Here is a 24,883-nt window from a genome sequence, read left to right as displayed (position 1 = left end):
TAAGAGTAAAGCATCGAGATAACTCAGCTGATGTGCTGTCACTGGGCTGGTTGCAACCAGGCAGCTTTGTGAAGCCTACCAAAGGATTCACCAGCTCCTCTCTACAGGAAAAAAACAAAACAAAACAATCAATTGTGGAAACATAACAAAAACAAACACAAAAAATATCTTGAGCAGAGTGAAAATGACATCCATCAGAGATGGATTTGCTGTGATACTTGTTCTTTTAAATTTGTAAAACCTTAATTTCCCTTCCTAAAGAGTTCTGGTTTGGGCAGTTTCCAGTAACAAGGCCTCTATTGTTAACTAAACCATAATCTGCCCTAAATCATTTTTAAGAGGTTTGGTTTTTTGCAGTAGACATGCTATTGGGTACGCTGGAAATACTTGAGCATTAAACACTCTTTGCCAGTTTGTTGAGGGTTTATTAACTGTACTGTCTATGTGAGCAGTGAGATAATGTCTTTGTCACACATCCTTTTTGTATTTTTTAGGAGCACCTGAAAGCTTTTGACCGGGAAGTAAATGCATTTGTGGACTATATGTTTGGACCTCGAGGTAAGCTGCTCCACCTACAGCCCTTTTAGGAAATAATACCTAACCAGATTACCATCCAAAAATATTCTAATAAATAAAAGCAGTCAAAATCTTCTATCTGAATAATTTCTCACTGAAAAATGTGGACAGGCAGAATCACAGTATTCACAGGAACACACCATTATTGTAGGAAAACTATCAATGGTGTTTACAGAAAGCCAGTAGATTTTTGTTTTGATTGTTTGACATCATATTATCTGTAATACAAATTAAAACTAATCACAGATTATACTGAAGGTGAAAGAAGAAATGCAACTGAATTTTTCTTAAACTTTAAAAAAAAAAATCAATAGAATTGAGAGTCCTTTATTTTCCTGAGAATATCAAAGGATTTCAGTTTTACACTCTAATGTGCTTAAAAAAATTGAAAGCCTGGATTTTTCTGAAAGTGGAAGATATGTTTTGGGACTGATTGTTATTCATAATCCAGGTGGTTTTTTTGGTCCAGCTACCTATCAAATTACTTAATTCAGAAAGATGCTCGGAGCAAAAACAAGAAAAGGCTTTTAGCACCCCACAGGATCATGTCCAAAATTTTATTAAACCAGTAGTCGGGGCAGGAGAACAGATGCATTTTTCTACTTCCTATTTTTGCTTTCTAAAACAGTTTGGACAAGAATAACTTGAATAACTGCAGATTGGAGATGCCTGATGCCTTGTTAGGACTGAAAAAAGTAACAATCAAAAAAAAACCCAAACCCAACCTGAAGTAGGAGCGCAGAAAGAGAAAGGCTATGGCAAGGTGAGGACAGCACATCAAAGTCAGGGCTAAGAGAGCCAGGTAACTAGAGGAAAGGGGTAAGACAGGAGCTTAGACAGCAGACAGTCTTCAGAGAATGTCCCTGTAAGGCCACCCTGCTGCTGGTGGGGCTGGGCTTAAACATACAACTTCAGGAATAGCCTTGCAAAGTTCTCCCAATAGATAAATCCAGAACTGTTGCCCACATGAATGGACATAGGCTTATGTATTCTCATTTTGTCGCAATAACGCCCTCCAGGTCCCAGAAACTGTTCTTGCTTAATTATGAGGATAAAGGGAAAGAAAACTGTGGCATTCTTAAAATCAAGAAATTCTCATTTTTCTTAGCTGGCTGCCAGGCTACAAAATCTTTTCCATCATCTCAGTAGTAGATGTGAAGCTTGAAAGAAAGATTTCTGGTGAAGAAACTCTGAACAGCTTGGGAACTGCAGCAGAAATGATTAAAACAAAATAAGTTCTAGTATGGTTTTTACAATACTCATAAAAGTACTATTTTTTTACTTTTTTTTTTTTTCAAATGGAGATAATGTTCTCCTTCATTCCTCTTTCCTCCTTAGTCCAGAACAAATTGTTTGAAGGAATGAACTGTAGTTAATCCAATGCAGAATACCACACAGATCCCTTTGGGCTTTTAGAAAGCACTTCAGTTAAACAAGTATTATTTGTATTACTTGCCAAGTACATCATGATCCCTCTCCAGACATCAATGCTGAAGATAGCATTTGTTTGTCTGTACCTCTTCACTATAATCTTTAATTTAACTGGTGGTATGACACAGTATTACACATTTCATGAATAACACAGTTCCCTCTAACGTGTTTATACACATAAATAGTTCACAATGAACTGCAAACAGTTTTAAATTGGATAGAATGATGCAACAAATGAAAACTAATGGATTCTTAAGAGCTTCCCCAAATGTCTAAAACCAAACAACCATTCTCCTCCTTTCTCTCCTCCAATTTTCATCTACAGTGCACACTTCATTTAGCAGCAAGATGGCTTAAAAGGACAGATAACAGTGCTCCATTCTTTTAAAAAAATCAATCCCGTATTTATTATTTATATTTTACATAGTGACTCCTGAAATACTGGTATCACTATACAGGGCTCAGTCATCATTACCAGACGTGGCTGAGGGCATGAGAACAGACCGAAGAGACAGAAAGCCACGTGCTAGTTCCTGGAGGCAATCTCTGCTGACACTGGCAGTACCAGGTTAACACAAGCTGCAGTACTGCACTACTAGAATAAGGGGTGTACTATCAAAGACCTGAGTTTGATTTATATATGGGCACATTTTTTGCCTTTGTTCACTGCTGTCGGCTAGACTTTGTACACAAATTTACCTCAGTGTTTGCTTTTGAACTAGCAGACCAAGTCCTTTGGATCAGGGAAAGAGAAGCCATACACATGCCCATCAGTTGCATCTCTTAATAAGAAGTGGCCTTGCAATTTGGTGTCGGTCCATATTATTCTGCATAAGAGATAATCCAGGTTCAAGAAAAAATGAGAAACAGTGAAATAGCTACTTTGTTCTATAAGAGAGCATTTTTCCAGGGTTGCCTTCATCTGCAGAGTATTGTTTGGTGTTATGCAAAATCAAGGAATATTGAAGTGCAGGAGCTAAATCTAGTTAATTGGTTGCTTGTTTCATCTGTGAAAGAAATAGAGGTGGTGAAGAATAGATATATTTTAATAAAGTTATGAAATAGTAATAAGCACTCTTCCTCTCCTCAATTGAGTGTGTGAACAGTAGCAAGATATTGGTGCAAACCCATCCACCCTCTGCACCTGAAAAGGTCTGAATCTACTCAGACACCACGTGGCCAAAGCTATACAGAAACCTGAATCAAAATGTTTCTAAACCTCACTGATAAAAGCCTGATATGTTTAAAGAGCCTGGGAGGCCTGCCACTCATTTCAAAGGAGCCAAGATTTCACCCCAAGGGTCTGGCACATGGTGGGCAGTGACCATGAATGAGCTTATTCATGGAGGCACCAGAGCTTGTGGGCGCCTGCTCCTTCCCCTGCTGTAGTCCAGCACTTTCACACTGTGGCTTTATTCACTGCCTTGGTCTCAAATTCACATGCTTTGTGGGTTCAACATTGTAAAAGTAATTCTTTCTCCTATTGACAGCGTATCTTTATAGTACTTGAACACAGAGATCGAACCATCAGTCAACAGAAATACTTTTGATCTCTCCTTCTTCCAATAACTTCTTTTGAAATACACTTCCTTTCCTTTCCCTTCCTGCCACATAAAAACCTCCCTCTTCTTGTCATTCAGGGATAAGCATAAGTGGAAACAAAATAGTCACGTTCCTTGGCTGCCGTTTATAAACCACTTTCTGCCAGTAACTGTCTTACTCTTCAAGGTACCAAGGTCGGGGTGGAAAATAATTAGTAAGAGTACATATTTGTATAATTTCTCTTGAAATGGAAATAGTATAGATCTTAAAAATACTTGACATGCTGACCTGAACAAGCACACGAGCTCTGCTTGTTTACGGATCAGCCCACATGCTTGTGGCCACTCACAGCAGAGTGAAAAAACTAGGGCAGCATGTAATGCTGTTTAGTTTAATTTGTATTCTCCTCTCTCCCAATTACTTTTCCTCTTTGAGCAAACATGCTGTTTCGTTATCTGCTGATGCTAGTTGGCTTTTGTGCAAGTAACCTTTATGCACCAAGTGTTGCAATCTTTGGATGGTGAGACCCTCTCTTGATAGCAGCCTTGCTGGCATGATTGCTTTGTACATCTTCATTTAGATTATCAATTAAATCCTTATGTTCCAAAAACACACACTAGATGAACACATGTACAACATTTACCTGTCCTGTGACTCCTGTGTCCTGTTTAGATCCAATATGTGAGGAGAACCTCTTTAGAGCTCACACGGGAGCAGAATCCCCTCAAAAACATCCATTCCAGAGCTTCACACATGGCTCATTAACTTAAAGAGGGCTGTTGGAATGTTTTACTTTGATACTGAGGTAATCTTAAATAGACGTTGAGATCTGAGGACAAAAAAAAAGGTGTTCTGTCTTGGTAATGCACAACAAGCAAGAGCACCCTAAAGGAAGGATGGTGTTCTGTCATAGATGGTTCTGCTGGCATGACTGCTTTAATCCTACACCTCTCCTACAGACTTTTGGAATTCCAGAAGGGACAGTCAAAACTAGGAGAGCACTGGATTTCCACAGTAGCTTAGGTCTGATTGAAAGTCTTTCCCGAAAAAGAGCTAACATCCTATGTCGAGCCCAAATCCAACAGATGAGCCTTACAGCCACTGCGATGGAAGCAAGGTGGGAAGTAGAGGGAGACTGTAAGGAGAAAGCAAGCTGATGCTCACAGCCCTGTTCATAAGCAGATTACTATAACTCACTTAAAATCTCACTTTTTGTATAAGTGCATGCATGTATTTCTGAGGAAAGGATAGTTGGAAAGGATACAGTGCAGCAGTTTGTTAAATGCTTGGGCATGTTCAGTTCGTGCATCATCCATTGCCCAGTCCTTTCCAAACTGAACACAAGTGGAAAAACAGTAAAATATTTTTTTATGCACTGTGAATACCTTTTCTTCTTTTACAATTTTTAACATAATCTTGGTCTTTGTAAAAAATAAACTAAGTAATTTAAAACAGTTTCTGAGAGCTGAAAGAACTACTGTGACCTGCACAGTAGCTTCTCACTGATTTATTTATTCACTTACTCCGTATATCGTGACAGATTTAGAATAACATTTTTGAAAATCTAGCCATGATGCCCCCTGTGATTTTCATGGATAAATGTCTGAAGATTGCTGCTGTGGAAAATTAACTCTACCTTTTGCTCCATCTTGGAAAAAAAAAAAAAAAAAAAAAAAAACCACCACCAACAACAACCAAAACCATTCCTTTCGCTCGTGACATGCAGTTGCTCATAGGACAACGAAGTGATGCCTCCAGATTGGCATACAGGATTAGGCTTTGCTCATATACACTGAACTATCTGATTACTGCCAATGGGATTACTTGTGTGAATAAGGCAAGCAGGATTTGACCTTAATATTTCATTTCAGGACTAGGCAAATGGGGCAGAAACTGTGAGAAAGCAAGCCTTGCCAATATCTTTGATAACCAGAGCAAATATTTGCTATTTGTTTTTTGTATTTAATGTTTTTTAAAAAACCTTCCCCTTGTATAAATGTTTTCTAGCAAATGTTATATATCTTCATACTTACGTGGCAAATACAGAATTAAAATATTATATGAACTGCCAACTTAACGTGCATACTTTGCATTAAATACATTCTGCAAACTGCCCACTGAGCAGACTAAGATATAATTTAATTAAATATGAAGTTAAAACATTAAAATACATTTTTTAAAGTATATAGGAATACTTTCATTTTCTCTTTCCTGTTAAAATGAGGAGTTTAAGTGGCCTCAAATTATTAGGGAATTTCATGCAGCTTTCAGCACACATTCTGTGAATAAGTACACAGTTTTAGGGCAGTAAAAGCAATGGATAGCTCTCACAAACAAAGCCTGCCAGATTCACTCTCGTGCTTTTAGCAGACTTTTTTTCATGGCGTGGTTTGCCTTATTTTAGCAATACTTTACCATATCCTTCTTAATTGCCTGCTGCATGTGTTTCCTTCCAGATACCAGGGTTAGAGGATGGTTCCTTTTGGACTCTTACCTTCCCACATTTTTCCTTACTGGAGCTTACCTACTCTGCATATGGCTGGGCAACAAGTTCATGAAGGACAGGCCTCCTTTCTCTCTCAGGGCTCACCTCATTGTATATAACCTTGGGATTACACTGCTCTCCTTGTACATGCTCATAGAGGTAAGTGTTCTTCCACGCAGCACAGCTGAGAAAGGTAAGCAATAAATGGTTTTTAGCTGAAATATCTCCGCAACAGACAATTTTGCTAGAAAATTTAACATCAGCAGCAACATAAATTTAAGATGAAGAAAAGTCCCTTAGCGATTGGACAGTGTGTTGTACAGTAATTTATCAGCTTACATCTCAGCATGCTTTAACTGTCCTTCCCGAGCTACAGTCCACTCCTGGGGACAGCTGGCTGCTACCAGGACAGTGTCTACAAGTGTGAACTTGAAACTGCAGCAGTTTGTATGACTGTCTACAGAATGATTTTTCTATGTATAAATGCCCGAGCTTAAATGTGAACAGATTTATAGATGAGACTAAGTACTGATTTATTTACAGCATTGGCAATTTGATGGTTTTTTTTCTGCTCTCCTGCCTAAGCAGCTTTCCTCATATAGTCAGACAGTAAGAGACAGATTTTAAAAACCTGCCATTTCAGCCAAAAGCAAGTGCTGTGGGACTTGGAGGCTGAATATGGTCACACAGATTATTTCCCAAGTACTTATCAGGAAGGAACATGCTCACAGAAATCAGAATCCATTCAGAACCAGAAAAGAGATGTGAATGCATCTCACAATTTTGCAACAGCTCAGGACTCAAGCAATGCTCCTGAGCAAAGATACATGTGTTTTCATCTCCCCAGTGGGGAGCAGAAGACAAAAGTTACTATTTTGAAATTGTCTGGGAGGTCCTCATTCTCACCCTTGTGGTAATTGAAGTACTTCTAATATTGAAGCATTAACAACCATCACTCGTGGCCCTAAAAAAGAAACACTGAAAGACAAAAACCACAAAACATTTTCTGACTTGGCATAAAGAGCGACCCCAGGCATGAGAATCCCTGGCTGAAGGATGTGATTGATTTCATGGTGTGACCTGCAGAGGCGTGAGCTGACTTTGCTGCCTTGCCCACGCAGCCTCGCAGCACTTCTTGCTCCCCGGGCTCCCTGCCACAACAGCAGTTTCCACGAGAAAAACAAGGACTGACTGTTCCATCAGCTGGAGAAGAACTTTGCAGAAGCCAAACAGGACCCCATAGATTTCAAGTTTTAAATTAATTTGAGCTAAACACTGGGTGACTGGCCTGGTCAAGAGGCTGAAGAGGAGTTTAGGCTTGTGCCTTCGTGCAAGGGAGTGATTGTGCTAGAGAGAGCTACAGAGCTTCATCCTGGCCAAAGCTCCAGGTTGCTGTGGGTGTCCGAGGGTGCAGGATCAGGCCCAGAGCAAAGGAGAAACCAGCACAAGTGCCAGAAGGTTTGAGGACTCCGTACTGATTGTCCTCCAGAATTTAAATTTGCACTTTCATGTTTAAATCCCCATTTTGCTTGAAGGTATACAGATGACTGATTTCAGTAGCAGGACTCAGCAAAAAGGATTAACTGAATACAAAACAAAAATGCTGCTCCCGTCTGACTCAGCAAAAAGGATTAACTGAATACAAACAAAAACGCTGCTCCCTTCCCCTGCAGGCTGATTTGGCCTGCCACAAGTAAATGAATGAACGAAGAGAATTTTAGCAGGTCTCACCTACATGAATGAAGCAAACTTGGGTTTTGCCCTGTTCACACCTCTGTAGGAACTGTGTCAAGCCAGCTCCCGTTCAGCCCCCTCACTGCCCAGCCCTTCCTGAGACTAATTTTGCTGCAGACGAGTGCTGAGCTGCATTAGTCCTCTGGTTAGTCCCTTCAGACCTTGATTCCGTAGCTGGAGGCTGCTGATTTACGCCTCCCAGGCTGCAGCTGGGCATGGCTGCCAGTGCCTCATAGCTCCACATTCTGCATTTTTGGGGAGCCGGGGGGGACATCACTGATCTGCCCTGCCAGCTGTGTTACTGCACATTTCACTCTTGGCTCTGGACTGTCACCAGGCTGGGTTTGCACTGGACAAAACACTCCTCCGTAACATCAGCTCTGTAATTTTTTGTATTCTTCTCGCCTGGTTCCTATCCCAGCTTCTCCTGTGAAGGAACACAACAGAAGCCAAAACTTGCAGACCTGCCCGAGGTAACTTGCACATCTCTGCTGAAGGAAAATAGGGAAACAGGAAAAGAGCAGCAGTCATCTCCAGTATGGAATACAGTTATGGTGACTCAACATTTCAAAATGCCTCATTTCTGAAGCTTCTCTCTGGCCCTTACTTTGTCTTTTATGGACAGTAAGCTCTTTAAGGCAAGAGTTACCTCTATTTAAAGATTTCTGCACAGTGGTTTCTTATGTAAACACCACTGAACCCTCCAGTATGATTCAAGATAAATTCCTAGTTAGAGACATCTATAGCAGTTGTCCTATTCCTCCACCTTCCCACTGCACCTGAACCCCTCTGGTCTCTGTAGCAGAGATAAATCACAAAATCATAAGCTCTATAATAGAGATGAACCACAAAAAACCCAAGAAAACAACAAAAAAAAGACCGAAAACAGACCCCCCCAAAATCAAACAAAACAACAACAAAAATACCAAAAATCTCAAACCAGTTATTGGCATAGTTGTTTTTATCTCTTCTTGATTCTGTTTATAAGGTGCCACACCTTTTCTTCTGATAGCTCCTGAATAGGGCAGGTGCTTCTTAGTCATTCCAAAGAAAAATATCTCATTCAAAATATGGGGTGTATCTCCAAATGCAGACTGTCCCACATGATGACATTAACGAGAAACATGGAAAACCAGCTGAGGGGTCATCTGTGCTACAATTCTTCACCTCCTAACCTAGTTTAGCTGTCTCCTGACTACAGTTGATTTGCACAACCTCAAGGCAAGAAGACAAAGGTTATAGCAAGGAGTTATAATAAAAGGGCTGGTTTTAAATCTCCAAAGGTAGCTCCAAATGCAGACTGTCCCACATGATGACATTAATGAGAAGCATGAAAAAACAGTTGAGGGGTCATCTGTGCTACAATTCTTCACCTCCTAACCTAGTTTAGCTGTCTCCTGACTACAGTTGATTTGCACAACCTCAAGGCAAGACGACAAAAGTTATAGCAAGGAGTTATAACAAAAGGGCTAGTTTTAAATCTCCAAAGGTACATTCCTCTTTTCAGCCAGAGCTCCATGCGCTGCGCCGTGGGCATGAAGTATCTGCAAGCCAAATTTAGCTCCATGAGCTTTGAGGTCAACCAATCCCTAAAGTACTTGAAGGAACAGCTCCAGACAACTCTAAGATGTGCCATCAGCATCAGGTCAGGTATCCTCACTATAACTGAAGGACAAGGTCTAAAAAAACCCAAACAAAATCAAAACCAGCTCTGCCCAACTGCCCTTATACTACTGAGATCTCAAAACCTTTTTGTCAAGAAAGAGTTAGGTACCTTCGAAGGCTTCTCAGAAGGGCAGTTTATTAGATCTTAATTTTGACATCTGAGTCAGGCAAAGGGATTTTCTTGAAGTCATCAAAGGCACTTACCTCTTCTCACTGAATATAATGGAAAAGGGGTGTACCTGGGTTTGGAGCACAGCTCTTTCAAGTATCTGAAGCTTAAAAGAAAGTTTTGTGCTTAAATTCGGCAGGCTGAAGGAGCACTACCAAAGGGGTCAGAAGACAAATCCCTCCATCCCTTCCCCTACAAGCGAAAGCTACATCATAGGTTTGTTGTTAGATAGGTGCTCTTCTGTACCATTAACTCTATATCACAGAGTTATCAATGACCTATATCAACTCTACCGATCCAGTAGAACAGTTTCCAGTAACGTTGCCAAAAATCTGCATAAAGAAAAACAACCACCTTTTTTTTTTTTAAACAAAAATCAAAACTTTCAGCAATTTTCACTGAAGAAAAATATGTCTTTCCTCTACACAAATCTCTGCCTAAGATCCTAAAAGTGCCAATTATGAGCAGAAAACCAGTTTACTGTGAAAAGCAATCAGGACTTTGCATATTTTATAATGATTTCATGGGCAAGTCAACTCGCAGGCCACACTCCAGGGACCCAGTCAGAAGCACCAGAGGCCAAGATAAGGTTTTGAATTTCACTGCAGGATAGAATTGTCACAACCCTGATGCTAAATTAAAATTGGAAACAAAGGAGACCAATGCTGATCTCTGAATTGTGAAATTACTCAGGTGAGAATACTCTCTCTCATTAATAGGAAAAGACATAATCTCTAGCATGGTCTTAGGCTGCTTTCCCCAGCAGTAAGTATCACCTCTGCCCTATTTAAATTAAATCTCAGCTAGTCATCAAGCTCTCACCCAAGTCCTTTTGTTGATCAGGCACTGAGAAAACCAGGACACTGGCACCATCTGGGTCAGATTAAAAAGGAGATCTAGAGATGTGTGTTTATTAGCATAGGGGTGGCGTGATGTCTCAAGCTGCCTGTATCCCCAGGTAGCTTCACAGACTTACTACAAATCCATAGGATTTGTAAACAAGCAATCACATTCATGTGGGGAAGAAGGACTTGCATGTAAGGAGTCCTCGATTCAGAGCAAAGAGGAAAAAAACTGCACAAATCCTGCAAGCCCAGTGCATTAATCTTTTTAGTGAAACTAGGAGAAAAATCTTTTACCCTATAAAGATTTAAAAAAAAAAAATAAAAGAACTAAATTACCTTCACTTTACCTGTTTTTAGGAGCTGAAAATTCACCAACAGCAAGTCAGATTTCTGAATTATAGTCGTGACTTGCAGGTCCACAGGTGCCAAGATGACATGACAATTCCAAGGAATATCAGAATTGCCTTCTCTGTACCATCTGCCAGCAGGGAAAGGTCAGAGGACAACGCTGGCATGATCAGGGCCACTAGTTGCTATTTTTAGCCCTACACATTGCAACTGGGACAACATCTCACAAGTTGCTAGAAAGTACAATGCCTGGATTTAGGATAACTGTGGGCAAAATGAAAGGAACAACTCTAAAATAAGAGGAGCAATTCAACACTGTTTTATTCCATCATTCTAATGGCTGACATGAGAAAAATTTGCTTCCTAACTGTGCAAATGATAAAAAGATAGGGTTGAGTAGTGGAAGGTCTAAGTTTAATTTTAATAGTGCAGGTGATGAGGAAAGGTTAAAAAAAAACATTGATCCAAGTTGATTTAACTATCCTGGAATTTTACTGTAGAAATACAACTTCAACATAATAATTTTCTTTCCTTTTTTTTTTTTAAGTTTTTAATAAATTATTTATTCCTTCATTAATTGTCTAGAAGATAGCAAACGTAAATTTAGCAGAGAAGCAAGGAATGATTCTAGATCCATAAGAATTGGTGCTTGAGCTAAAGGCTTCTTTGGAAGTAATTCTTCGATTAGGACATGAAAATCTATTTTAACCTTAGGCGAGCTAGAGGGAAAGAACAAAGGGAGAAACCAGAAGAAATCAGGTGTGCTTTTCTATCATTTAGAAGAAGGGAGAAGTGAGGAAGACAAACCAGACAGCAAAAGGTCGCTAAGACTGCAGTGTAAAGCGGTGAAATGTAAGGACAAAAGTAAACACTTTTTTGAGAGGGTAAGAACTTTGTCTGAATAGAGTTATATTCCCAGATGTTCTTTCATCTTAATCAGATAATTTGTCTGAAGACCTGAGGAGCTGACTTTGCTGTTCTCACCTGCAGTTATTCTAACAAGACACATTGTCCTCTCTTCTCAGTTTTCATCCTCCGAGTTCTCCGTGTCTTTTCTACTGACCTTTCCAAGCTCTGCAATTAGATAAAATGTTTAGCCTGCTCATGAAGAAGGCAGTGCTCTGGATCTCACCCACCCAATACAAATAGAATTCACTAGAACTTTGTTGCAAACCAAGAGGAAAATTTGATACAATAAGGGTTTTCTTCACATGTGCAAATCTTCCAATACAATGGCAGGACAAAAAAATATTTCAATTGTGAAAAATCTTGTGATGTGATTCCTACTCAGCACCTGTTTCTCAGAATCACAGAATCACGTAGGTTGGAAGGGACCTTTAAGATCATTGAGTCCAACCATTTACCTAACTGCCAAAACCACCACTAAACCATGTCCCTAAGCACCATGTCTACACGTCATTTAAATACCTCCAGGGATGGCAATTCAACCACTTCCCTGGGCAGTCTGTTTTAATACTAATTCCAATATTTGGGTTTGGCTTCACCTTCTGAACTTTTTCCCAGGCACCAAGGCGTTTCAGGAACCTATTCAGGATGGCTCCGATAGGGAAAAAATCAAGGAAGATCAAGTTGGAGATAAAAGTCATGAATGAGAAATCAAAGGGGATTAGTCTGGACAGTAAAGCAGTACATGCAAAGCTTTGCTAAAGTGTTGATTTTGGAATTATAACTATGAGCTAAAACTTGACAAAAATAAATAGTGAAGAAATGTATGCATATTAGTACAAATAAATGAACTAAAAATTAGAAGGGTGGGTGTGGCGAAAAAGATCTATGCATTTCCCCTGAGACTGCAAACCAGCCCTCTCCCCAAATAAACTGAAAACATTCTGAATGCCTTCCAAGGCTCCCTCACCTTCTGGATGCTGGTGCCTCACCCTCTGTCTTTCTCCTGCTGTGGGACAAGGGGGAACACCTTGTTGCTTCCAGACATTTTCTCTCTGAGAAAGTGCAACATGCACGGAGCTTTTTCGAAAAGTCAAAGAGCACAGAAACCAGAGTCACTAGAAATAGGAGTATCCATTCAGAAAATGACATTGCTTTCCTTTCTAGCCTACCTGTAGAGGACAGATGCAGGAACAAGCTACAGCTGTGGGACTTTTGAAGCTGAAAGCCTGAAATGAGCAGGGCTCAGGCTCCCAGATTAGGGTTCTTGGTGCTCAGTTTGCTACTCAGCAAGGTGGGAGGCTTTGGCATCATTTTCTGGCACCTGCTGGCCCTCCTCTGCTGAGATTTCTTACAGAATAACCAGTTCTCATTCCTGAAGAATGTGATTCTCCATTTGAAAAAGAAACAAAGGCAAGATGGCAGCAGTGAAGCAAGTGTTGTGAATCTTTGTGCTGTTTATACTTGAGCAGATGAGTACAGGTTATTTGTTGGTGAAACAACTGGAATCTGTTAAGAACATTAGAGCAACAGCAAAATATCAAAACTTGACTAATTACAGGATGTTGCTACTTATTATAAGTTTTTCACAAGGCAACATTTTCCTCTTTACGTGATCTGTTTTTCTAAATAGCTTCAAACAATGCATGTGTTAATATTATTTTCAGGGGAAGCTGCCAAGAATGCAAAGCATTCAAAGAATTGTTTGCTAGAGAGAGAGAGAGAGAGAATTTGTATTTTGAAAGAGAGAGGGGATTTCTCATCTCTTTAATACATCCTGCACTTGCACAAGCTCTACATGACTAACAATACCATCAGCTCCACAGAGTGATGAGAGCACTCAGCATGTGAAAGGGAACATAACTGAAACAGTGCAAGTAATGTACGAGTTTGGTATCAGAGAAAAAGAGACCTAGTGACTGAACATCTTGTTTCGGGGTACGAGCTTCCTTTTCAGATATAGAATCATAAAATCATCTAAGTTGGAAGGGGCCTTTGAGATCAAGTCCAACCATCAACCTAACACTGACAAAAAACCACCAAAACCATCACTAAGCCATGTTGCTAAGCCCCACCTCTTCCTGTCTTTTAAATACCTCCAGGGATGGCAATTCCACTGCTTCCCTGGGCAGCCTGTTACAATGCTTAATAACTCTTTCAGTATAATAATTTCTCCGAATATCTAAACCACCCCTGGCACAACTTTAGGACATTTCCTCTTGTCCCATCGCTGGTTAGTTGGGAGAAGAGACTGACCCCCACCGCGTTAAAATCTCCTTTCAGGTAGTTGTAGAGAGTGATCAGGTTTCCCCCTCAGCCTCCCTTTCTCCAGGCTGAATAACCCCAGTTCCCTCAGCTGCTCCTCACAGGAATTCAGTTCTAGACCCTTCACAAGGTTCGTTGCCCTTCTCTGGACATACTCCAGCATCTCAATGTCTTTCTTGTAGCTAGGGGCCCAAAATTGAAGGCAGTATTAGAGGTGGGGCCTCACCAGAGCCAAGTACAGGGGGACGATCACTTCCCTAGCGCTGCTGGCTACACTGTTTCTGATATAGGCCAGGATGCTGTTGGCCACCTTGGCCACCTGGCTCATTCGATACCACTGGGTAAGCTGCTTACCTTCTACATCATTGATGCCAACATGAAAAGTCACAGCCTAATGGCCACCTTGGCCACCTGGCTCATTCGATATCACTGCGTAAGCTGCTTACCTTCTACATCATTGACAGTCAACATGAAAAGTCACAGCCTAGGATCACCAGGATCTCAAAAAAGTACTCTCTGCCCTCCAAGTTTCTTCACTAATTTATTTTTTTTTAGGAAGTTAGCCAGCAATTTTAAAGATCAGACAAAACTCAAAGCAGATTCTCTCTTTTCCCTAATGTAAGGGACCTACAACAAAGGACAAAAATGTTGAGCTACAGAAAAGCTAACATGAAAGAGCAAGGCTAAGACAGTGAAAATCAGAGGGAACTCTTCTGCCAAGTCAAATGGCTGGGGAATAGGCACACAGTATGATCTGCAAAGTCTGGCATTAAAAAGAATCATGGAAGAACAAACAAAAGAAATTAAAGAAAACTCTGCAGTCAGAGTGGTATTCTTACCCTCAAGTTTACTCCCTATTTGCATGCTGATCAATTGTGATGAGTTGCAGATTTCTCAAATGCTAAGTTAAAAATTTGTGATATTTAAAAGACATATTTATTTATTTCTAAGCCTTTGAGGATTTTCTCATCTCATTTTCCAATGTGAGACCTATGAATACCTGAAAACAAATCTTGAGATAAGACTGAGTGGCCAGTTCAGCACCAGCAGGCAAGTTTCCTAACCTTTAACACACAAGAAAACACCACACAAACCAGATTTTTTTTTTTTTTAAATCAGTCTACTGCTATCATATACAAATCAGAACATTTGTAAATTTTTTGATCATACCTTTAACACACAAGAAAACACCACACAAAACAGATTTTTTTTTGATCAGTCTACTGCTATCACATACAAATCAGAACATTTATAAAATCTTTTGATCAGTATGTTTTAAAATAGCAATTTTTTCTAAAAAATTTCTGTGAACCAACATTTTACCTATTATAGCAGAAAATTTTATGAGGTTAGGTATCTTCAGCAAAGCAAAAAAATGGGTTAATTGTTAAAGGAAGAGAAATAAAAAAAGAGGTTGAAAGAGTAAAGCGCTTATACAATTGAAACCTAAAAAAGCAGATTCCCAAAGATACATTAGAAGAGGAATGCACAAATATGACCAATTTAAGCACAGGAGAAGTATGATTTGGCAGATATAGAATGCAATAGAATCAATCCGGTTAAATTCCTTTAGTTAATATTGGAAGAAAATGTTAAGAAAGGCATCTCTCTCATAAGGTTAAATTAAGAAGCTTAGATAAAAAAAAATGTTATAGGCACATCAGATCATATCCAGGCTGGCATCCAGGATGTTGCCTCCAGATGGGCTCCTGATAATCCAGTGCTGTTTGGCCGTATTGCTCCCAGCCAAGAAAAGATGCCAATTCCATTTTCTTCAGCATTTCTCAAGGAACAAGACAGAACTGAAAGCAAATCTTCAACAACAATGATGCTGTAACCTCCCTTTTCCAAAAGTCTCGGTTTGGGGATCACTCAGTCACCTCTCATTTGCAGAGAAAATCCAAAGCAAGAGAGTGCACAGAGAAAGGCACTGAGAGGAGCTACCCAGAAAAGCCACCGCGCAGTAATGTCTCTCCATCCCTCAGGAAGCAGCTACCCATTGCCAGCTACAGCGTAGGCACAGATCTGGGGACCAGGGACATGCCACAGGGGGGACAGCTGGCAAGCTGCATGCCCTCTGCCTCCTGCTCAGAGAACAGAAGTGACCCCTTTTCCACTCAGATGATTTTTGAAAGGTAGCAGGAAAACAGATAATAGGGAAATGAAGTGGCTTTTCTCAATGAGTTTTAAGTCCCTTCTCTTCCAGCACCTCTGCAGGTTACATTAGTGGGAGAAGTGTGACCCACACCTCCCCTTCCCACCCGCCTGCCACACTGGGGAAAGGAGAGGAGCCCAGACATCCCAGCCCTGTGCACTTGCAGGCACAGCACCCAAGCAGAGGCCAATTTGGCAAGACAAGTTGTAATCTCAGCTGCACTGAGCATTTGCATGGGGACCTCTAGCTGGGTATTTGTTGCTTCCCCTGCTTTTAGACTCCAGTCCCATCCTGCTTGGTTTGGTGACCTCTGGCACATGCTGTAGGCGACTCCACTGAAACAAAGGCTGTTCCAAAAAGGAGTGGGTTTGTTTTGGCTGTTTTAAAGCAGTTACCCACAGAACGCTTATTTATTGCCTTTTAGTCTCTCTCAGCAATCTCTATGGGTTATTCTAGCCACATACACCAACTATGTTGGAATTACAGAAACAATCACTGAATTGTAATTCAGAGGAAAAATAATAGAAGATCGTGGCTCTCCAGTTTTTGTTGCTTTTTAATGTAAATTTATAATAAATATTCTGGGCTATTTGCTAATTCTCCAGATAATATTATCAATTTTTTTTTAATGTATTTACTCTGGGAATTAATTCAGTTTGATCACTGAGAATATCTCTGCTTCACTTTTGTATAGACTGTCACACGTTCAACACAGGAGAGTCCTTTTCAGTCTGAAGTGGAGGGAAAAGTCTGTACACAGGCTGATACACACCTTCCCCAACGTAGTGCCAGAGTTGAAAGCAGCCCACTTCTCACAGCATCTTGCAATTCTCCTTACAGCATAACAGTTCCATGTACTTCTCTCACCATCGTTCACTGCATCCTCTGTAAAGAGGGAGACAGACCCCAGAATATGAATTGCTCAGTTTGGCCCCCAAAATCACTTTTCACACATTCAAGAATAAGCCAAACCTTTTAAAAAAAAAAAAATCATTGAACTCTACATAGCATTTATAGACAACAAATTATAATCCCTATTCCAAAACAGCTGCTGAATGCTTTAGGTGGTCATGACTATGAAAATATTCCGTATCAAAAACCACCACATGGCTTTCTAAACACATCCTGCTCCATCACAGCATCGTAGCCTGACACTTCATTGCTTTGTCTGCTTCCCAGTATGAAATGTGCTGAATCTAAGAAATTCCTTGTATGTCTATTCATGTCTCCATTCAGCACTGTGCCCACTCTACTTCCTCCTGCATTTAATAGTGTAGAATAAAGAAATATATGGCATAAGGAAATACTTCTTCCATTGCACTACTTTGGGCTTGCCTTTTGTTTGCTTGCTTGGCATTGGGGACTTTTCTCAAGGACAGTTTTCACGAGTAGGTACATTAAGCTCTGTTCCTATTGCTTCAGGACAGAGATACAATATTCAAGCACAAGCTTTGGAGAGAGGATCACTGCACTATAAGTAAGAAGAGATTTTAATGGATGCCTTGAAGGCTCTAAAGCCAGAGAAATGTAAAAGACATACCATTTCAGTGTGTGTCTCCAACACAATTTGGTGCCTTTCCCATTTCAAAGCAGAAGATATTAGTGAGTTGTCTGGTTTAAGAGCATCAGCTCACGGAAGGAGTGGGGACCTACTGTACTTCTGTGCTGCTTTTTTCAATAAACACAGAACAGCTGCAGGGGTAAAAGTGAACAGCTATGTCTGCTCATGAACACCATTGCTGTGTCTTCTGTTCCAGCTCATCCTGGCCACGTGGGAAGGAGGATACAACCTGCAGTGCCAGAACCTCCACAGCGCAGGGGAGGCCGACATCCGGGTGAGAGCCCTTCCCTCCGCACCCTCATAACTGCCTTCTCAGCAATTATAGGGACATTATCAGTGACATCCTTAACGTGAGGGTTTTAATCAGGTTGCCTAACAGCTGGTAACAAACAAGAAGTTTTATCTTTCTGACTCAATACAGATGCACCTGTATTGAATCCTGTAGAAAGCATGACAGGGAGTATTTTGAGAAGCCGTATATCAAGATCTGTGATCAAAACGGTGTTGCCTGACTATTAAAATAGAGAATATAGATAATTTTAAAACTTTAAATCTATTATCTAAAGTGTAACACTTGTTGGGCTGTAGCTGGAAATGGATTTAAGTCCAACTCTAAGCTCTGGAAAACTGCAGAAACGTTTTGCTGGCTTAACCCATCTCTGGTTTCAACCCTTATTTCTGCATCACAGCAATTCCACGTATTAACCCTCTGTCATTCCCCATGTCAGGCTTACATTCCAGATAGTGTTAGAGCTCAAGGACAGAAAGATTGGTTAACCTATATAAATTTTTCCCCAACCCTCAAAATTTGTGTGTGCTATAGAAAGAAAAAGGTCAGTTAAATACCTTTTCCTGTCAACAAGGTGTTTTCCCTCTTTCCATTTTAACTAACTGCCTGGAACACATCCTGAGCTTTGATAAAGTGTCTCAACTCTAGAAGATGGTATATTCCACTGTGTTGAGTGTCAAGTTTGCATTATTTAAAAAGAAGCAGCTGCCAGTAAAATCTGTTCAGCACCAAGAAAATATAAGTGGTAGAACCCTTAAAAAAAAAAAAAACACACAAAAACCCCACACAACTGTTCTTTGATAAAAAAATAGAACGATTAGAAAACCCTTCTTCAAAGTCTGTATTTCTTAAGTTATATTTAGATAATGATATAGTTATACATTCACATAAAAAATTACACATTTTTTTTCCTAAATTGCCTCATTGAAAAGGGAATAAAATTTAAGCAAGAGCTTGTGCTCCTCCTTCAATAGGTTACCATTGCCTTTTGGAAAGTTGCATACCTAGGGACTGACGAAGTACAGCAATATTTAAGCCCTTTTATGGACAGACAGTGATCTCCTGCTGCTTTGTTCTTGCTTGTACAGGTAGCCAAGGTGCTGTGGTGGTATTATTTTTCCAAAGTAATTGAATTCATGGACACTATCTTCTTTGTACTGAGAAAGAAAAGCAGCCAGATCACCTTCCTTCACGTGTATCACCATGCCACTATGTTTAACATTTGGTGGTGTGTCCTGAACTGGATACCTTGTGGGCAAAGTAAGTCTCTGTTCGCGTCATCACCTGGGGTATAAGTCACCTGCTGCGGGAGGGGAACCGCAGCAGCGGGCAAAGGAAGCCTGTCACTGTGCTAGATGGCAACGCCTGTAAGGTTGATAGCCTGTGTTTCAGAACTGCCAACACCTGCAGATTGCAGTAAAATTAAATGCACAGTTAAAAGCTTAACGCAAAAAAAAAAAATAGATCTAATTGTTAAGCCCTAGATTTTCCGCTTAGCACACCTGCAGATTGCAGTAAAATTAAATGCACAGTTAAAAGCTTAAGGCAAAAAAAAAAATATCTGAGTGTTAAGCCCTAGATTTTCCACTTAGATGCCACCACCTCTCATATTTACTCTCTTCAAACCACTTTTAGACAGAGTATCACTACTGAGTAGTACACAAGAATGCAATTTCTATCCAGTAATATAGCATACCAAAAAAAAAACCCAAAATACAATTTTCTTTAACATCAGGGATTGTTTTAGTAGTTACCAGTTCATATCATTATACAGTAGATACTTTTCAAAAGTTAATTTATAAAGGCTTTAGAGAATTTTGTGTTTAGGATAGAACTGAGGGCACTCAGAAGGCAGCAGGCTAAACTAAATCAGCATTGCCTCCATGCAAGTGCACAGCAAAACCCAAAGCTACTCCTTGAACTGTGAGAAGAACTGCCAGAAGTATTCTACAAGGTCTTACATTTCATATTGATACAGCAGCATCATTTGGCTCATTATACCTTGGGCCCAATATATTTCACAACACTAACCTCTAAATGAATTGAATCTTAAGATACTGCAATCTCCCCTGTTAAAGTGGGGAAGATGTTCCACAAGGTGCTCACTTGGTATTTGTATACTAAGTCCAAACAGCAGAGAATGACTTCAGGTGTCTCACAACATGCACACTTTTCCAGGGCTTCATACAACCAGAGGCTTCCTATGGTCTTGTTAACAGACCTGAAAAGGAAATCAGTTTTCTTACTTTGAGCTATTATTGGGAGTCACCTCAGTCCTCTGTAATATTTTGTAAAACAAGTTGTTGCAGGCTTTTTCAGAACAAAAAGCAGAATTCACATTTGTTGGCACTTATTTTGAACAGCACAAAAATCAAAGCAAGTCACTGTTATAGTTAGAAGCAGAGATCAAAGTTTTCACAGCAATTACGAGCTATTTCCACAGAGGAATAAACAACTTAGCAGGGGCTTGTGCTTTCTGTTGTGCCTGAACGTATTCCCCAGACTTTGTACTAGCTTTGTACTATTATAATTAACTTACCGTATGCAGGAGGCATTGCTAACAATAAAATCTTCTTTCACTTTTTAGTATTTGGTGTATTGTTTCCCTTGTTGGATTTTTACAGGTTTCTTTGGACCCACTTTGAATAGCTTTATCCATGTACTCATGTATTCTTATTATGGACTGTCAGTCATCCCTTCTATGCGCAAGTATCTGTGGTGGAAGAAATACCTCACTCAGGCACAATTGGTAAGTGTCTATTTTAATCTCACTTTTGATGACCAGAAATCCTTCAAAATGCCAGAATTGAATGATAGATAAATATTGTCAGTTGCAGAATTAAGCCAGCTGGAATTCAAATCAAAATGCAATCATAGAACAGTTTAGGTTGGAAGGGACCTTAAAGATCATCGAGTTCCAACCCCCCTGCCGTGGGCAGAGACATCTTCCACTAAACCAGGTTGCTCAAAGCCCCATCCAGTCCGGCCTTGAACACCTTCAGGGAAGGGGCATCCACAACTTCTCTGGGCAACCTTTTCCAGTGTCTCACCACCCTCACAGTAAAGAAGTTCTTCCTAATATCTAATCTAAATCTACCCCCTATTTCAGTTTAAAATCATTACCCCTCACACTATCACTAGATTCCCTGATAGAGTCCCTCCTCATCTCTCCTGTAGGCCCCCTCTAGGTACTGGAAGGCTGTTACAAGGTCTCCCTGGAGCATTCTCTTCTCCAGGCTGAACAACCCCAACTCTCTCAGCCTGTCCTCGCAGGAGAGGTGCTCCACCATAGGAGCACCATAAGAGCATCATGGAGAGTACGTCACTAGTACAGCTTGCACAACTTAATAAAGGAAATGATGCTCAGAAATATTTCCTACAATACAGTAGAAACTCGACAGTCCATAAAATTCCACTATTTTTTATATCTTGCATAGAAAATGGACATTGCTTAATCATGGCAAATAGACAGGGACTTCCATTTTCAGTTCAGACTGATAAAGGTATTGCCTGGAGTCTTCAGAGTTTTCTCAAGTTTCTGCCCAGTAACAGAGACAATGCTCTATCTGGCATGACACGGTCTGGGAGACCAAACCACCCCTATTAAAATAAAAGGGCTTTCATTTTGCCAACTAGGCCTCATAATTTTAGAAGTCTGACCCCTTTGTTGTTGTTGTTTTTTTTTTATTTCATAAGAGTGCCATTTTAACTTAATGCTCACAATACAGTCACAGATTCAGAAAGGGACAGTTTGCAAGAGTGCTTGAATTTTCAAAGAGCAGGAGGAGGTGGCTTTGTGATATCTATTTTAGCTAGCACCAACCCTTTCTCAGCAGATACTCATGCATGATCTTTCCTCCACAGATCCAGTTTGTGCTCACTATTGTGCACACACTCAGCGCAGCTGTGAAGCCATGTGGATTCCCCTTTGGCTGCCTCATGTTCCAGTCCTCCTATATGGCCACGCTTGTCATTCTCTTCATAAACTTCTACATTAAGGTAAGCAGTCTCCCAAGAGCTTTCTGATGAGGGTGGGGGAAAATAAAAGAAAAAGAACTTTTCTCACACCAGCTTGATGAACTCACATATAGAATTAGCATCAGTACCTAAAAACACGTTGGTATTAAAATATGTATGCCAGTTAAGAATGACAGATGCAGTAATGTCTGCAAGAAATAGACATTCAGTAATGATGACCTCCCCATTGCAGCTCAGTACTTCCATACTGCAATAACATACAGTTTGTAACAGGGCTCAATTCTGTGCTCGTATAGCAAGTACTGCATTCAGGACTTGGGAGGTCTCAATTTGCTCTGTCGGGCAACTTTTTGAGTCTTCCTCCCTCCTTGGAAAAAAACCAAACAAGCAGCCCTGTCTTTTTAGCAGACTGCTCCAGCCTGCCTGCATACACAGAGCTTCTAGTGAAAAGGGCTTAAAATCTCTTTTGACTTCAAGAAGTATTACAGTAATACTAGTAAGGTAATATCACACACAGCAGTGAAGAAATACAGTTCCCTTAACACAGTCTGAAGGAAATCTATGCATCTGTATCAACAAACACCACACAGCTCCATTTTACAGTTAACCATAAGTAGTGTTTGGAGGCCACTAAATAAATCCAAGATTTACTTTGGATTTTGCTTTTATAGACATATCAGAAAGCACCTTCAAGAACAGCTATAAAGGAAACCCCTGTCACAACGGAAGTCAAGAATGGTTTCCATAAGGACTACTTTGCTGCTGCCAATGGATTCCTGAACAATAAGAAAGCACAATAAGTATAGCATTTCCTATGATTTTTTTTTCTTAAAAAAAAGAAGAAAACAAAGACTGAATTACAAGCTTTAGCTTAAAACCTATTTGAATACATTTATCAGTTCTTTGTACCAGATGCTTATTAATGTACTGCTATTTAGGTTTTAACAAAACAAGTAGAATTACTTGTCCTGTCAAAAATCACCATCAGAATGAGAAGGCCAAGATCTTTCTCATGTGAAAACAGAAACTCTCTCATCTCTAACGCTGACACAAAAACGCCTTACAAAACACTTGATGGGAGAAATCCATCAATGCCTTCAAAATGTTAAGACTCTGTTCAGACTAACACGCTGAGCATTTTCTGTACGTGTGAGAGGTCTCAAGGCAAAGCTTCGCAGTGCACCCAACGCATGTAGCTAAGTTGTGGTCAAGGTCAGGGAAAAAAATAAAAAAAGAAAAAGAATTGTACTGTTTCTGTCACCATACCTCTCTTTGCTGCTTCCCAGTCGTTCCCCAAAGCACATTCCCTTCCATAGACACCAGTGAGGTGCAGTTATCCCTTTGGGAGCCCTGGGAAAGGATATACCAGAGAGCAGAGGCCAGATGCACCATCCCAGAGTTAGCAGACAGACTCATACCTGACTCAAACACCCCAAAGGCTGGCAGGAGCTTGCTGTTTCAGGAGGCTGGACTGGTAGCACATGGGGCTGCCCCATATGATATTTAGAGTATATGATATTACACAATGATACAGGGGTTTGAGCTCTAGTCAGAGTAGAGCAAGTCACTTTGGATGTGCTAAATTAATAGTTCTCAATAAATGCATTTTGAAAGAAATAGGACCTCAGCAACTTAAAGATAAATCCTTTGAGTGTAAACATACACAAGTTAATCCTATACAAACACTGCTAATTTGAAGCAAACTGTTATTCTGTACATTAATAGACTGCAAGACAGAAAATCTTAAAAGTTAATTCAGCAATAAGCAGAGCACATTATATAGGAATTTCTGTGCTAGGTAGGCTTTATTCAGACTGGTCTCTGACTGGAGAAACATATGGGACTGGGGCACAATTCTCTGCAGGGAAAGCAAAGAGATTAAAAACATATCCCAAAACCCAGAGTCACAAAACCTGGACTCTATGCATATACAAGTTCTCACTGGCCCTCCCAGAAACTTTGCTTTGTAGACCTTTCTGGTTGATGCTGTAAAGCTCAGAAGTTATAAGAAATTAGTAGGTTTGACTGAAGGAGTTGTACGTGGCCCTAAGCAAAGGGAGAGCTTCACAGCGAGCTCTGCAGATGTCAGCTTGATGCTGGAAACCTGGGTAAAGGCAGAGGGAATCAGAGGAGCTGACAAGAGAGGACACTAGGCAACTGGCCTCCGTTCATTTCAGGCAGGCAAAAATGCAGTTCTGTAGCCCATCATGGATTTTAGGCTGAGCGGAGTCCTTAACCTTTTGACAGCAAAGAATGCATTTGACTATCAAGGTGGACAATGTCAGCGTGATAAACAAAGTTTACTATGGCAACCAAACCCACAGATATTGTCTTTTGTTTTGTTGAAACTGCATTCAAAAGTAAAAGAAAGAAATAAATGCCTTACTTGAAGCATAAAGGGCTGGGGGGGTGGGAGGGGCAGGGAAGGAAAAAAAACCCAAGATGGTCTCACCTTGCAGATCCAGACCAGCCAGGAAGGCTGGAATCAGGTATGTTTTAAATTCTTCAGATCTGTCTTAACATCTTCAAAATGCTGCAACTTTGAAGAAAAGGAAGCGTTGACTTTTTAAACTGATTTTCCTGTAATACATAACACTGTAAATAAAGAAATTTTACTATCAGGATGTCTATATTCCCCTTTATTTAAGGCATCAAATTGCTGGGAACTGGTTATTCGAGACTGCTTTTGTTCTGAAGTTTTTTCAAAAAGCTGTTAGGACATTTACCTTCAGCTGAGAAGAAACCTCCATGACTTTACACACGGAATCCATGCACACAGATGTAAAGCTTCCTTGTGCTTTTGTACAACTGTTGGCTGTACTCTGCTCCCCTCGTTTACTGGGTAGGTGACATTCCTGCCTATCATGCTCACTCACACACCAATTGGGTTGATAGGAAACTGTTCTCTACAGTGTGCAGACACAAGATGTCTAC

General features: G+C 40.3%; 1 protein-coding gene across 1 annotated transcript; it reads left to right on the top strand.

Annotated features, from left to right (window-relative positions):
* Positions 1 to 499: 499 nt before the first annotated feature.
* ELOVL2 (ELOVL fatty acid elongase 2) lies at positions 500 to 24,570 on the top strand. The gene is made up of 7 exons (XM_014940726.1): positions 500 to 558; positions 6,006 to 6,193; positions 17,879 to 17,956; positions 19,060 to 19,231; positions 20,596 to 20,720; positions 21,836 to 21,970; positions 22,621 to 24,570. The coding sequence occupies exons 1-7, from the start codon at positions 543 to 545 to the stop codon at positions 22,747 to 22,749; spliced, it is 843 nt and encodes a 280-aa protein (XP_014796212.1). The 5' UTR covers positions 500 to 542; the 3' UTR covers positions 22,750 to 24,570.
* Positions 24,571 to 24,883: the final 313 nt, after the last annotated feature.

The sequence above is a fragment of the Calidris pugnax genome, unplaced genomic scaffold (genome assembly GCF_001431845.1).
Source record: "Calidris pugnax isolate Ruff unplaced genomic scaffold, ASM143184v1 scaffold8, whole genome shotgun sequence".
Taxonomy (NCBI): Eukaryota; Metazoa; Chordata; class Aves; order Charadriiformes; family Scolopacidae; genus Calidris; species Calidris pugnax.
Note: the sequence above shows the minus strand (reverse complement) of the source record. Positions and strands in the feature narration are given on the sequence as shown.